This window comes from Aulostomus chinensis, chromosome 14, assembly GCF_037954235.1.
Source record: "Aulostomus chinensis isolate RoL2024-O1b breed Wild chromosome 14, RoL_Achi_v1.0, whole genome shotgun sequence".
In the NCBI taxonomy this organism is placed as follows: Eukaryota; Metazoa; Chordata; class Actinopteri; order Syngnathiformes; family Aulostomidae; genus Aulostomus; species Aulostomus chinensis.
In genome coordinates, this window is record NC_141333.1 from 26,942,980 (window position 1) to 26,955,846 (window position 12,867).

A 12,867-nucleotide genomic window follows, 5' to 3' on the forward strand; every position below is an offset into this window, starting at 1 on the left:
TTATGTCAAGTTTGACAGTTTTTTTCTGTCTCCAGGGTGACAGTGGTCGTTTCCGAGTGCAGCTGACCTACGAGTCTCAAGAAGCAAGGGACCTGTCCATGGAGACAGGCAACTTGGTCCAGTTTTTAGAGGAGGCAGAGAATGGACACTGGTGAGTTTCATTTGGCTCCTCTATAGAACACAGTTACCTTATTTGCCAGGGTCATTCCTTTAGTAGGTTCCCTGGGTCTTGTGTTCCCTCAGTCCAGTGTCATCCAGTCCAGAGCAGCACATGATTTGTTAGGGGTTAAAGGTAAGGCCCCATAGGACCCTGGCACCATATTGAAGTCTGAAGGCTCAGGTGTGAGGACTCAGGCTGAAATAATTTTTTGCAAAACGCAAAGATTGAAGATTTTCTCTACAGCAGAAAAAGTCCATAGTTGTTGTTTTTTTAATAATTATTTTCTGTGTTTATATTATTGATTTAGATCTGTTCTTCAGTGCAGTTAACTATTACGGTTGGCTGGGGAGTTTCTTCTCTTTTCATTTTTCTTAACCTGTAAGCATGTGATCAAAGCAGAATGACCAGGGATAAACATTAAGATAAACAGAAGTCAAGTAATATGACACAGTTTTCACACCCCCAAACTGCTACATAGACTGAATTAGGAGCACTTCAGTCAGAGAGGCAGTGGATGGACTGGCTGGTTGTGTAGGGAGGGCTTGCAGCCCCAGCAGGTTTATTTTTTAAAGTAAGCAATCAAGGTAACCATAGGGAGGAAAAACAAAACAACCCTAAATGAGTAAAGACATTTATCAAATCAATTTTTTCTTGAAAAGCACATCTTTTACAAAAATGTGTCTGAAAAAGACATCTTTTGATGAACCCAAATCTAATTCAAGTGTTGATTTTGTTTTTATGAAAAGAATGGATGCACAAAGAAATGTTTGATAAAGGCTTTGATCTTTCTTGTGACATTATTCAGTTTTTCATAATCACAGAAATTGTCTTGGCTTTTGAAAATTTTTGAAAATTGCTGGCAACTTTTTAAAAAAATGCTGAGGGGGGAAGAGGTAATTCTCCAGAAATAGTGAACAGCAAAAACAACAGTGAGCGCTGCACTCACCAGTGCTGCCCCAGAGCATTGTTGTCCTGCAGCTGCTACTGGAAATAAGGTGGTTGTGAAGAGAGCCTCTGCCCTGAGAGGGAATCACTGGACAAAGAATAATTATGACATCAGTTTCTGTCATGTCAGAATAGTCAGGCTCAACCAAAGGTTCCTGCATTGCACCTTCGCCACACACATACACGGGTGATGGAAATGACGCAGAGGAAAGCAGTGGCCATGGTTTGTCTGAACCTCAACAGTGTGTCATGGTCCTCGAACCCTGCACATACTCTTTGTTAAAATGGTGTGAATAGAAACTGAAAAACAGAAAGCTGAAACTGAAGAGCAGTGACTATGGAATATATATATATATATATATATATATATATATATATATATATATATATATATGTGTGTGTGTGTATATATATATATATATGTATATATATGTATATATGTGTATATATGTATGTATATATGTGTATATATGTGTATATATATGTATATATATATGTATGTATATATATGTATATATGTATATATACATGTATATATGTGTATATATATGTGTATATATACATGTATATATGTGTATATATATGTGTATATATGTATATATGTGTATATATATGTGTATATATGTATATATGTGTATATATATGTGTATATATGTATATATGTGTATATATATGTGTATATACGTGTATATATGTATATATGTATATATATGTATATGTGTATATATATATGTGTATATATGTATATATATATGTATATGTGTATATATATATGTGTATATATGTATATATATATATGTGTATATATGTATATATATATGTGTATATATATGTATATATATGTGTGTATATATATGTATATATATGTATATATATATGTGTATATATATGTATATATATGTATATATGTATATATGTATATATATATATATATATATATATATATGTGTGTGTGTGTGTGCGTGTGTGTGTGCTGCCCCCAGTAAAGAGCAACTTGAAGTATCTGGGGGTCTTGTGAGTTAGACAGGTGGTGTGATGTGGTGCCAGCAGTAGTGCTGCACAGATGAGCTGACCCATAAGGCAAAGCTCTTAATGAAACAGTTGATTTACATCACATCCCTCACCAGGTATGTCGAGGAGCTTTGGGTAGTAAGAGAAAGAATGCTTTTGTAGATGCCTTCTGTCTGCCCTGACCCAGAGAAATAACTGGGTTGTGATTGGAACTAAAGTATTTAATCTTTGTTGATTGCAAGAAACTGTAATCATCATCATTCTGCTCCTCTGGACAACTTGTATTTTGAACAAAGAGACAATCTGTTGTCTCACTTCATTGTTCTGGCAGTGACTTTTCATGTCAATTAAATTATTTCTTTGGGGACCTTTCCCAATACCTGTGCTGACCACAGCATCAGTGTCTCCAATTTTCCAACTTTCATCTAAAAGGCTTCTTTTGTTCTGAGTGACTTATTGCAGGCTTTTAACCCTGTGGGGGTGTTAACCCTTACAGAGCTGTTGAGGTTTTAGTTGAATGGATGAGCGTTGAAACAAGGTGAAGAAACTCAAACAAAACCAGTTGCCTTTGATACAGACCCAGATGATTGTTCCGATCCATCTATCCATCTATTTTCTACCGCTTATCCTGTTAAGGGTTGAGTAGGGACTGGAGCCTATCCCAGCAGGCTTCGGGTGAGAGGTGGGGTTCACCCTGATGAGGTTGCCAGTCCATCACAGGGCCAACACATAGAGACAGACAAACATTCACAGTCACGCCTACGGTCAGTTTAGAGTATTGAATTGACCTGGTCCCCTCTTGATGTCTTTGGACTGTGGGAGGAAGCTGGAGTACCCAGAGAGAACCCACACAGGAACAGGGAGAACATGCAGACTCCACACAGAAAGACCCAAACCTTCTTGAGGCAACAGTGCCAGCTACTGCACCACAGTGCCGCCATTGATTGCTACTAATTTGTCTAAATTTTGATCTCATGATGTAAAAGCTGATGCGCAAGGAGCACAAACTCTCATTAGGCTCTAATGTCTCAAACCCAACAGCAGCTTGGTGTGCAGTAAATGACATGTCATGATTAACTGACTCTTAGTTAACATGATACTCCAGTCAGGCATTGCTTTGGGCAGCAATTTGTCTGTTCTCAGCCTACCTTCGGAAATGTCCTTAAAACCTTGTGGTAGTTAAAATTGTACTTAAACTCAGATATTGTATTGGACTTAATGAATTTCCAATGATGCTCAACAGTCTATTCTTCTACATAAACCTTGCAACACCTAAAAATGTCAGTGTGGCAGTGACGTTACCCCCTACCATGATGCGCATGCTAATCTCAAAGCTTGTGACCCTGAAGAGGATAAAGAGATCAAGAAAATGGATGGATGGACCCTCCAGTACAATGCAATGCAATAAACAAGGCCATAAACCTCAGTCTCAAATATGGTGTTGAATCATCCTCTTGGTCAGAGGATCAAGACAAATTCAAAAGGCAGTGTGACCTTTAATTGCTATTGGTTAGTCTATGACAAGTGCACCTGTTTTTACCAGAGCCTTTCTACTGTTCCTTTTGACATGGTGAAAAGCCTATTTGGAAATTTGTCTATATCTATCACTTGATCTTGTGAAGGAAATGCAACTTGTGCAACAACTGCTCCTCTGCTGCACTGTTCTCTCTGTGTAAGGATTAAAGGCTCAGTGTTTCTCGTTTGGAATTAAAATTTCATTCCCTGTAACATTATCCTGATGAAGCACTGGGACATACAACAACAAAACATGTAGCTAATGGTCTATTGCCAAATCAAGGGAGACAGTTGAAAACACAGTGGGCTCAGATGAATAATAAATTACCGTTTCACCGCTGCATCTCTCCATTCATCTATCCTTTCAGCTCAATTGGGAAACAGCAGCTACTGCCTGTATGGAGATGGAGCAGGCGCCTGTGGAAGCCCAAGCTGAGGGAGCGTTTTAGCTCTCTGCATTTAGAAGGGACTAATATTCTGTTAGATAAAAGCAGAGTTTCCTTTGAATATGCTCATTTTTTATCTGCTCATGCATATTTCAGGCCTTCAAACCATCTCCTGCCATCTGCATCTATGGGTTTTGGCTGCTAAAAGGTCTCATTCACTCTCTCTTCCTCATTTGAGGAAAATGAAGAATTCATGAGTCGTACCTTTTTTCTTTGGATCAAAGTTAATGTGGAGCTGGATAGAACTTTACACAATGTGACTGATGACCTGCATATTGTGTGTGTGTGTGTGTGTGTGTGTGTGTGTGTGTGTGTGTGTGTGTGTGTGTGTGTGTGCGTGCATGTGATTGTGTGTGTGTGTGAGCAGTGTTATGAGATCCACTGGGAGGTGTGCGAGTATGTGTTTCTGTTGGGATGTGTGTAACACTGCTGACAGTCACTTTTTCCAAGACAAGTGGTGATATGCTTGCTATTGTGCCCCACCCAAGAATTTGTGGGACCTTTCCAGATTTGGGCTGTCATTTTATATCCACACAACACACATACACATCCACACACTGGGCATGCACGCATGCACACACCCACGCGCGTATGCACGCACATCTGTGTGTGAAAGGGCTGAGGCTGACAACACATTAACACCTCAGTCCTGTCCTGCCAACACAGTGTGAACATAATGAAGAAGGAATGACTTCTGTCCCACTTCTCATAACAAACTTTTCTGAAGTGAGAACAGATCAGTAAAGTCCCGGATCCCTGAGATGATTTGAGATCACGGGTGGTCCAGTCCAGTCTGGGTCAGTTGCAATTGCTTTTGGCAAAGCCAAGGGAAAAACTTGCCTTGCAATATTCTGCCTGATATTGCATCATGAAGTGGAGCTTATAAAGTTTAAATGTTTGTTTGTTTGCATTTGTGAGAATTGGGGGTGGGTGTGCATAATGTAATAGAGCTCAGAGTTGGCATCACAACCCATCTAAGGGAGCATTCGGGTAATCACAGCAGGGCATGCTCCACAACCAAAAATCCTCCTCTTCTTTCTCTCTCACACAGATCCAAAACACACACACACACACACACACACACACACGCACGCACACACACACACACACACACACACACACACACACACACACACAGGCACACAGTCACATCTGTGACTTTTCCTATCACTGTCTGAAACTTCAGCACCCAAGCGCTCCAGTTACACAATCATTGTTATGGATTGAACAGTTGAAACTAGGCAGTATTTGTTTTAATGTGATTAATATGATATAATGTATGTATAATGCAGATGCTGATAAATAATTGAGTTCATTAGGTTGGAGAGCAGAGCCACAGCTCCTCACCCTCTAATTCTCATCTACCATTTCACCATTGATATTGATCTTGTTGAACTTCTTAGCTTTAGCATGTGAACAAACATCAAGCAGGTCAAAGGGTTAAATGCAAGAACATGGGCTGCACCTGCCAGTCATTCTTAAGTGACTTTAGCAGCATATATACTCAGGAATTCAAGATGCATAAATGAAGTAGCATTGATATTCTTGTTATTCTATTTGATGTAAAGTATTTACATGATTGGAACTTTGTCTTCAACATTATTTACACTGTTTTTGATAAATAATCAATAGAAGAAAGAAAGAGAAAGAAAAAAACTTCTCTGCACACCATGGATGCATGTAATCAGGACTTGTTACAAATACATGGTAAACATGGTAGTTTGGGTGTTTGTTGGTCCTATCCACCTCCCAAACCTGCCTCCTAATGTGGAGTCTCTAGACATTATCACATTGCCATCATTGCTTGTGTCATAAATGTTGATGCATACTTTTGGTTGAAAAACATTTGCCGTTCACAGTTGGTTTGCAGAAACCTTCAATGCTGGGCTGCATTATCACTGTTCCTGTGTGTCATATATTGGTCGTGTGAGCCAGTACCATACCCTGCCCTGCATTGTGTTTCATGTTCTAGGCAGGTCAAGAACCTGTTTACAGAGGACACAGGGCTGGCCCCATCCACTATACTGCAAACAACATCAGAACGAGGTCACTCATGAAGTAACACCACTGCTATTCCTGACTAACCCCTGGCAGCTTTGCTGTATCACTTACGCACTCATTCTCACTCACTCACGTGCTTTTTCACCTCAACTCCATCTCATCAACACTCTCACCCTCACATGACAATTAGGTAAGGCAATAGGGTGGGCTAGAGGGTGGACAGGATTCAGGTCTGATGAGGGTGGAGCAGATGGAGATTGAAACACTTTGGCTTGTGGAGTTGCATATTCAAAGCATGATGTCAGTGATTACAGAACCGCACTCCATGTTCCCCATTGGTCTCTCTCTCTCTCTCTCTCTCTCTCTCTCTGTCTCACACCCTCCCTGATTCTGAGAGACCATGAGGGAAGACGAAGGTATATTTTGAGACCAAGAATAGTTACATTGCATTCTAAATGAAACATTTACATTAAAAAAAATGGAAAAGACATTTTGGAATTGGTCCAAAATTCAACAAGGACACTATGTCTGAGAAGATTATGGAAAGTATGACTACAAAGATGGACGTAAATCAGAGGTTGTAAAGATCATCACAGTATCTGTGGTTAATGACATCAGCGAGAAATGCTTCAGCCTTTTCAACATTAGTCGCGGTTAGTAGTAAGCAATGTGTAGACAAGTGTTTATTCCTCTTAAGCCACATCAGCGTTTCAATTTCTCCCAAATGTAACAGGTTATTTTATAGCATGTCTTTTGGTTGCCAAAATTAAGAAATGACAGACTGGAACCATTTTTTTTTTTATGTTAAAACCACTGGTTAACACTGAGTTATGCTTTCCTCAGACAGTTCTCTGTGGTCTTCAGATGTCAACTCACCTCCAGGGAGATGTCACAACAAGACTTCTCCTTTCACAAGACACGTGGGATCACTCTATCAGGGCAAAGACAGGCACTTGCTTCTTTGTTGTTTACCTGAGCCTGTCATGGTTGTTGTGTTCTAGTTCAATATTGGACCAATTCCAATCTTTTTTATCTTTAACCATCAACTGAACCCGTGTGAAAATAGGACTCAGTCTAAAAATTATTTAATGATCCTGTAACACTTGAACATTTGACTCTGAAACAGTCCTTACAAAATGGAACAGCAGTTGCTGAGCCTGTAGCTTCTCTTCCATGATTGCCAGATATACACGAATATTCAATCCACATCATGAAACTAATTTTAGAATTCTGTGTTGATGAGTTGCTTTTAGCGTCACAAATATATTTGTTCCTACAAGACAGGCATTCCTGAGCCTTTCTTCTCCTCCTCACCCTTTCATACTCCCTCTATCCTCCATCCATCCCTCCAGCATCATCTCCTTCCCTTTTTGCTGTCTTGACGGCTGATCCTTGAGATGTTTGTCATAGTCTGGCTTGTTCTGTTGTAAAGCTCTGCCCCTCTTAAACACAACCACCTCTTATTTTTTCCCTTGTTTTTCCCCTCTTTCACTTTACCTGTTTGCCTCTTCCTTTTATGGTTCTTCTGTCCCTTCAGAATTGTTTCCATCCTGAGGAGGACAGAATTGCACACTCTAGTAGTTGACCTTGAGTGTTCTATTTAAGTGGAACCCATTTTCAAAAGACCCACTTCACTTGTCTGTGTTGATTGCCCTCGTCTGCTCCTCCAGAGTTCTTGATGCACTCTGCTAGCTGATATTGTTGCCTCTCTCTCTCTCTCTCTCTCTCTCTCTCTCTCTCTCTCTCTCTCTCTCTCTCTCGCTCTGTCTGGTGTGCCCTCTTTTTTTACTCTGCATTGTATAGTGCATCATGTTTTGTTGGCACTCCAGGCTGTGCATCCCCTGTCATAAACACTTGGTTTGAATGCCATTGTTTGTTTAGTGCTTTGAAGCCAAACTTGTAATCATGCTTGAACCTGACTAGAATCTTTCTGTTTTCCAGATATCTTCAGTGATCTGTGCACATCAGCACTCTCTGACTCCGAGGAATATGATGCCAGTACCTGGGGAGATGTGTCTCAGGGTTGTATTTAAATATATTGGACAAACATTTTCTATACTTTATTGGACTCGACATGGCAGACAATTGTACTTTCAGAGGGACATTGATAACTACTAGTTTTTTAATTGTCTGCCTACATATTGGACAAAAAAACATTGCTTTTTAGTTTTAGCAACTGTAATCTTTCCTGTCTGACAAACTGAACCGTCTCAGTGGAGCCTTTGGACCGAGCTATAACCTGATGACCACTGCAGGGAAGCCATAGCAGCCTGGCATCTGTAGAGGACTGAAGACTGCAGGGACATACACACTGAACTTGGAAGCAAGTGGTGAATTAATTCAGATTAAACAGAACTACAAATACATGGTTGGCATGGTGGGATTTCTTAAAACCTGGACAATTTATGGAAAACTAATGAAGTCCAGGCACTGGGTGTAAACAGGCCGTGGAAGCTGCCTTGTTTTTGCTGCTACACTATGCTGAAGCCAAACCTCTGTTACCTTTTGCAAGCATCTGCAATTTGCTTAATGTAGTCTAAACCTAGAAATATTCTTAGCTTGGGTAGAACACACTTGTTACCAGCTCTCTTGGCACCTGTAGACTCTGAGAAATAGCTCCTCTTTGTATATGAAACTGGTACACTGAAAAAAGAATCATTTCACATGGTTATGCGTCTCTTTCTGAAAAGGTGTTTTGTGCTATCCTGTCACATGATAACAGGCTCAGTGTGTAAAAGCAAATGTTTAGAGACAGTTGGGTTATCTGTTACTGAAATAATGTCCCGAATCTTCCAATTCATCCTCCTGACACACTTCTATGCACAGCAGGGAAGTGGTTTCAAGATAAATCCTCCTCTTAAGGCTGTTTGGCTTTGGTCAAATTTGTCACAAATTCTCTCTTGGCATGAATTGTTTATAGCTGGTGTTTTCTTTCATTTCTTTTGTTTTTTATGTGTTGGGGTCAGAAACTGGCTTTAAATTTGGTCAATGTAAAAGTCAAGTCTTTCTAGAATAGGTGTTTCAATCTTTTTTATGTTCTGGACCCCCGAGTAGACTCTAGATGAATTGCAGAGCTCTGTATGAATTGATGTTGCTTAGGAGGAACTTTTACATGTAGAGCTTTTAGGCTGATGGTAAACACAAGAATTCCGATCCAGCATCATTCACCTGTCCCACAGAGACATACATGAAAAGATATTTATTGTTATTTTGATTTGTGAAAAGGTTTCTTTGTATTTGTTAGGATTTTTGCTGCTATTTGTCATGTTAAAAAAAAGTATTGTTTTTTGTTTCCATGATTTTATATTAATTTAGTTTGTATTTGTAATTTGTTAAAAAAAAAATCGAATTTGCCTAAGCTCTGTCAGATATGGTCAAAGGCCATGAGTAACCCATCAATCTACCTGAAAATTTGCATTAAATTAATAAAAAGTTGCAACAAAATAACCAGGAAATAAGAACATAATTACCGGAAACTTTGACACATTGAAAATAATATTTAAGAGCTAAAACAGGTTCTAATTCAGTAAAGATTAGAAATGAGATATTTAAAGGTTGGTTGATGCTGTGTCAGATTTCTTGAGGTTAGATGTTGGTAAAGGACTTCTGAACACAGCCTGCCGCAAGTATTTCAGTAAAGGTTAAATGATATTCTCCATTATGCTGAGGAGCCCCAGAGGACCAGAAAGGCGCCCTCTTTGAAAATCCTGAGTTAAATTGCTTATCAAGCCTTACTAAGATTCATTTGGAGTTGTTTTTGTGATGCCATGATTGATTGAAGTCAAACACTGACTCTGTTGTTTGGAGAATGCTTCTCTTCTGTTGACAACAAGGTTAGGAAATGTGCTGGAATTTGTATTCAATCTGTTGTTTCATCAGCACAATCTAGCTTGTAAACCAAAACCCGTTGAATATTTGAAATGAAACAATCCCATTGTCATGCTTGTTTGTTGTGTCTTACCACCAAAGTGGGTGAGCATGAAATATCATCATCCAGACATATAATCAAAGGATTCAACTCAATTTCATCTTACACAATTGCATTTATGGTAACAAACTCAATGTGGCGATTAAAGAGAGTCTGGAAAATTTGGGGTTCAGATACTTTGAAAATGCTTGAAAGCCAAAGCTGTGTAGATGCCATCATTGTGACCCTTGAAATCGAGTCGTACAGCTCCGTCAGGAATGCAACCCTCCTGTTTCAGCTTGTTACAGCTGCAGATGATCAGACACTGCATACTGGCAGCAGGAGCAGCAGCCAAGACAGCATTGGATGGAGATTATTCAGAACTGCAGCATCTGTTTGTGACATGAATCATATTCCTTTGTCCTAGTGACATGCTATGCTTCTTGGGCTCATCCCTGCATAATGAGATTCTCTCTAGCAAGCTTTGGAGGACATTTCACACTTTGATTGGTAGCATACAAGCTGCTATAGACAAGATGTATTCAAGCATTACGATGCTGATTTGTACTCATAGACACAACTGACACAACTGTACAATGAGAGTAAATGAGGATATTTCACCAAGTTATATTGTGAGTCAACTCCATTTGAATGGATATTCTTCTGATGATTGTATTTGTTTGGTCATGGATGTGTGTCTAGCTCCAGCTGGTGCCAAGCAAAGTCGACGCTTGAAGGATTGAAGGATTGTATTCTCACCAGTGGTGTACCCTGATCCCTTAGTCTCTTTATACCAATATTTTACTCACTGACATATTAGAATATGTTGGCCATTTCCAAGCATTTACAGCACAAGTCCCATAACAGATGGCACTTGTGGCTTTAAGATGAAGCTACAGCATGATGAGGGACAGGCCTGACACACAGGCAGTCCCACCGTCAGTTCTGGAGGTCAGAGGGTGTTGCGCCAAACACTGACCATCACTTTTCAACCTTTGTGCAGAGGACACTTTATTAAAGAATTATCAGTGTTATTCTAATATTGCAGTTTCTTCCAAGTTTAATGTATTTTTTTTTTTGTATGACTGCTGTATTGTTGCACACACGTGTCCCTAAGGGGAATTTTTTGGCATTGTAACACATCTTTACAGACAGATGGAACTTTTGAAACCTGTCAAACAGATTGTCTGGTTCTACCAAGACATCACATATGTTGTACACTGTACACACAACTAAACACAAATGAATGGATGGATGGATGGATGGATTGATGGATGAGTGCAAATATTGTATCTTTGTAAAGCAAATCTTTCTATTTTGCCCTGCTGCAGTTTCACCATATTCTAGAATGTAGTCAGTCTGTATAAAAATACAATCTGGCTGTGTGTCATAATGACAATATGCATTCATGAATTGTGTAATCGTACTTATGTCTTTTCACAGTCATCATTATAGTATATCATGAATGCAACTGTTCTTAGATTTGATACATTGGGTGCTATTGTAGATGTACATTGACACTTCATGGTTGGACCATATTTCTCATAATCCTGTTGAGAAGGGAATATTGCTTGCTGCCTGAGCCAACAGACTGTTGGTGGCATTAAGGGGCCGCATCCTTCCAAGGGGGTTCACAAAAGCCAATTCGATGGTCCATAACCAGCTGTCTCAGGAGCACCAACCTTGTTCAGCTCAACCAAAACAAACATTCACAATTTTTCTACATGCAGACACCCTGTTCCACATGTACTTTATTTATGATGTATATACTGTAAAGGCCTATGTAAATTAAGTAAACAATGCTTTTAACAATTACTGTATTTCACTGACAGGGACATGCATAAATGTGATGTAGCTATATTAACAATCCAAACTGTTATGGAACTCAATAAAATACAATGAAATGGGAAAAAAAGATTTGTATTTAAAGGCATTTCTTATTGAAATGGGGTTATAAATATACATACATGGTCTGCTGTCCCGTAAAACCAAGAGCTTTTAGAAATGAAAAAGAATTTCTGTCAGAAAACACTTTAAAGTGGCTACAGACAACTTTGCATGAATAAATTCGTCAAAAATATGTTGATTGCAGAGAGTAATTTTAAAAATGAGAGCGTCCACATTTAGATTGGTTCCCCACAATCTCAGCTTTCACTGTACCATTCTGTCAGAATAGAATGATGAACAAAAGGCACAGCAAACAGGATTGTAGCCCTATCCTCATATGTCATTATTTCTGAATATTCATTAAATATTAAAAATAATTATGTGACTATGCTTGACTTGTCATGGCTTCTTGTTTTTAAGTTTTGTCGGCACGTGTTCTCAGGAGCAGGGGAGACAAGATGCCTGCTGCCAGCCACTGGGCTTGTCGAGTAGCAAGTTGATATGTTTTACAAGCTGACAACAAGATGAGACATGACAGAGTTCATCACAGAGAACACTAAAACAGAGCGACAAGGCAGGAATATGGAGGATAAACAGCGATGAGAGACGAAAAACACAGACAAGTTAACAGATTTCTTCTCTCCAAAAGTCTGTTCCCCCCTATATTTTCTCGGTATCTATTATCAGCTGAACTCACAATAAACTGTTTCTCAACTATATTTTCATCCATTTCAGTTGTAATATATTGGACTGAGTTATGTTATTAATTAGTGACATAATACAGCTTGACTCATTGATGCTACATGTTTGTTTTTTAAACAATATTTTATTGCATTAGGACACTTACAACTAACAATGACCAAAGCAATAGTAAATAATGCATTAGTGTACTAAACAACAAAACAAACAACAAAAAACAAAAATAATAATACAAATAATACAGCGGTAACAGAAGTGAATAAAAACAACTAAATAACAGAAAAAGCAGTAGAGAT

General features: G+C 39.0%; 1 protein-coding gene across 11 annotated transcripts in view; it reads left to right on the top strand.

Annotated features, from left to right (window-relative positions):
• The window catches only part of mcf2l2 (MCF.2 cell line derived transforming sequence-like 2), a 109,067-nt gene extending 96,818 nt beyond the window's left edge, over positions 1–12,249 (top strand). For 7 of the 11 annotated variants that reach the window (XM_086225292.1, XM_086225295.1, XM_086225298.1 and 4 more), the window contains 3 exons: positions 36–151; positions 6,050–6,123; positions 8,020–12,249. In XM_086225292.1, the coding sequence (XP_086081418.1) occupies positions 36–151; positions 6,050–6,123; positions 8,020–8,111 (282 nt within the window). In that variant the 3' untranslated portion in view covers positions 8,112–12,249. The remainder of the gene's footprint in view (positions 1–35; positions 152–6,049; positions 6,124–8,019) is intronic. The other 4 variants (XM_086225300.1, XM_086225299.1, XM_086225301.1 and 1 more) reach the window with 2 other exon arrangements.
• Positions 12,250–12,867: the final 618 nt, after the last annotated feature.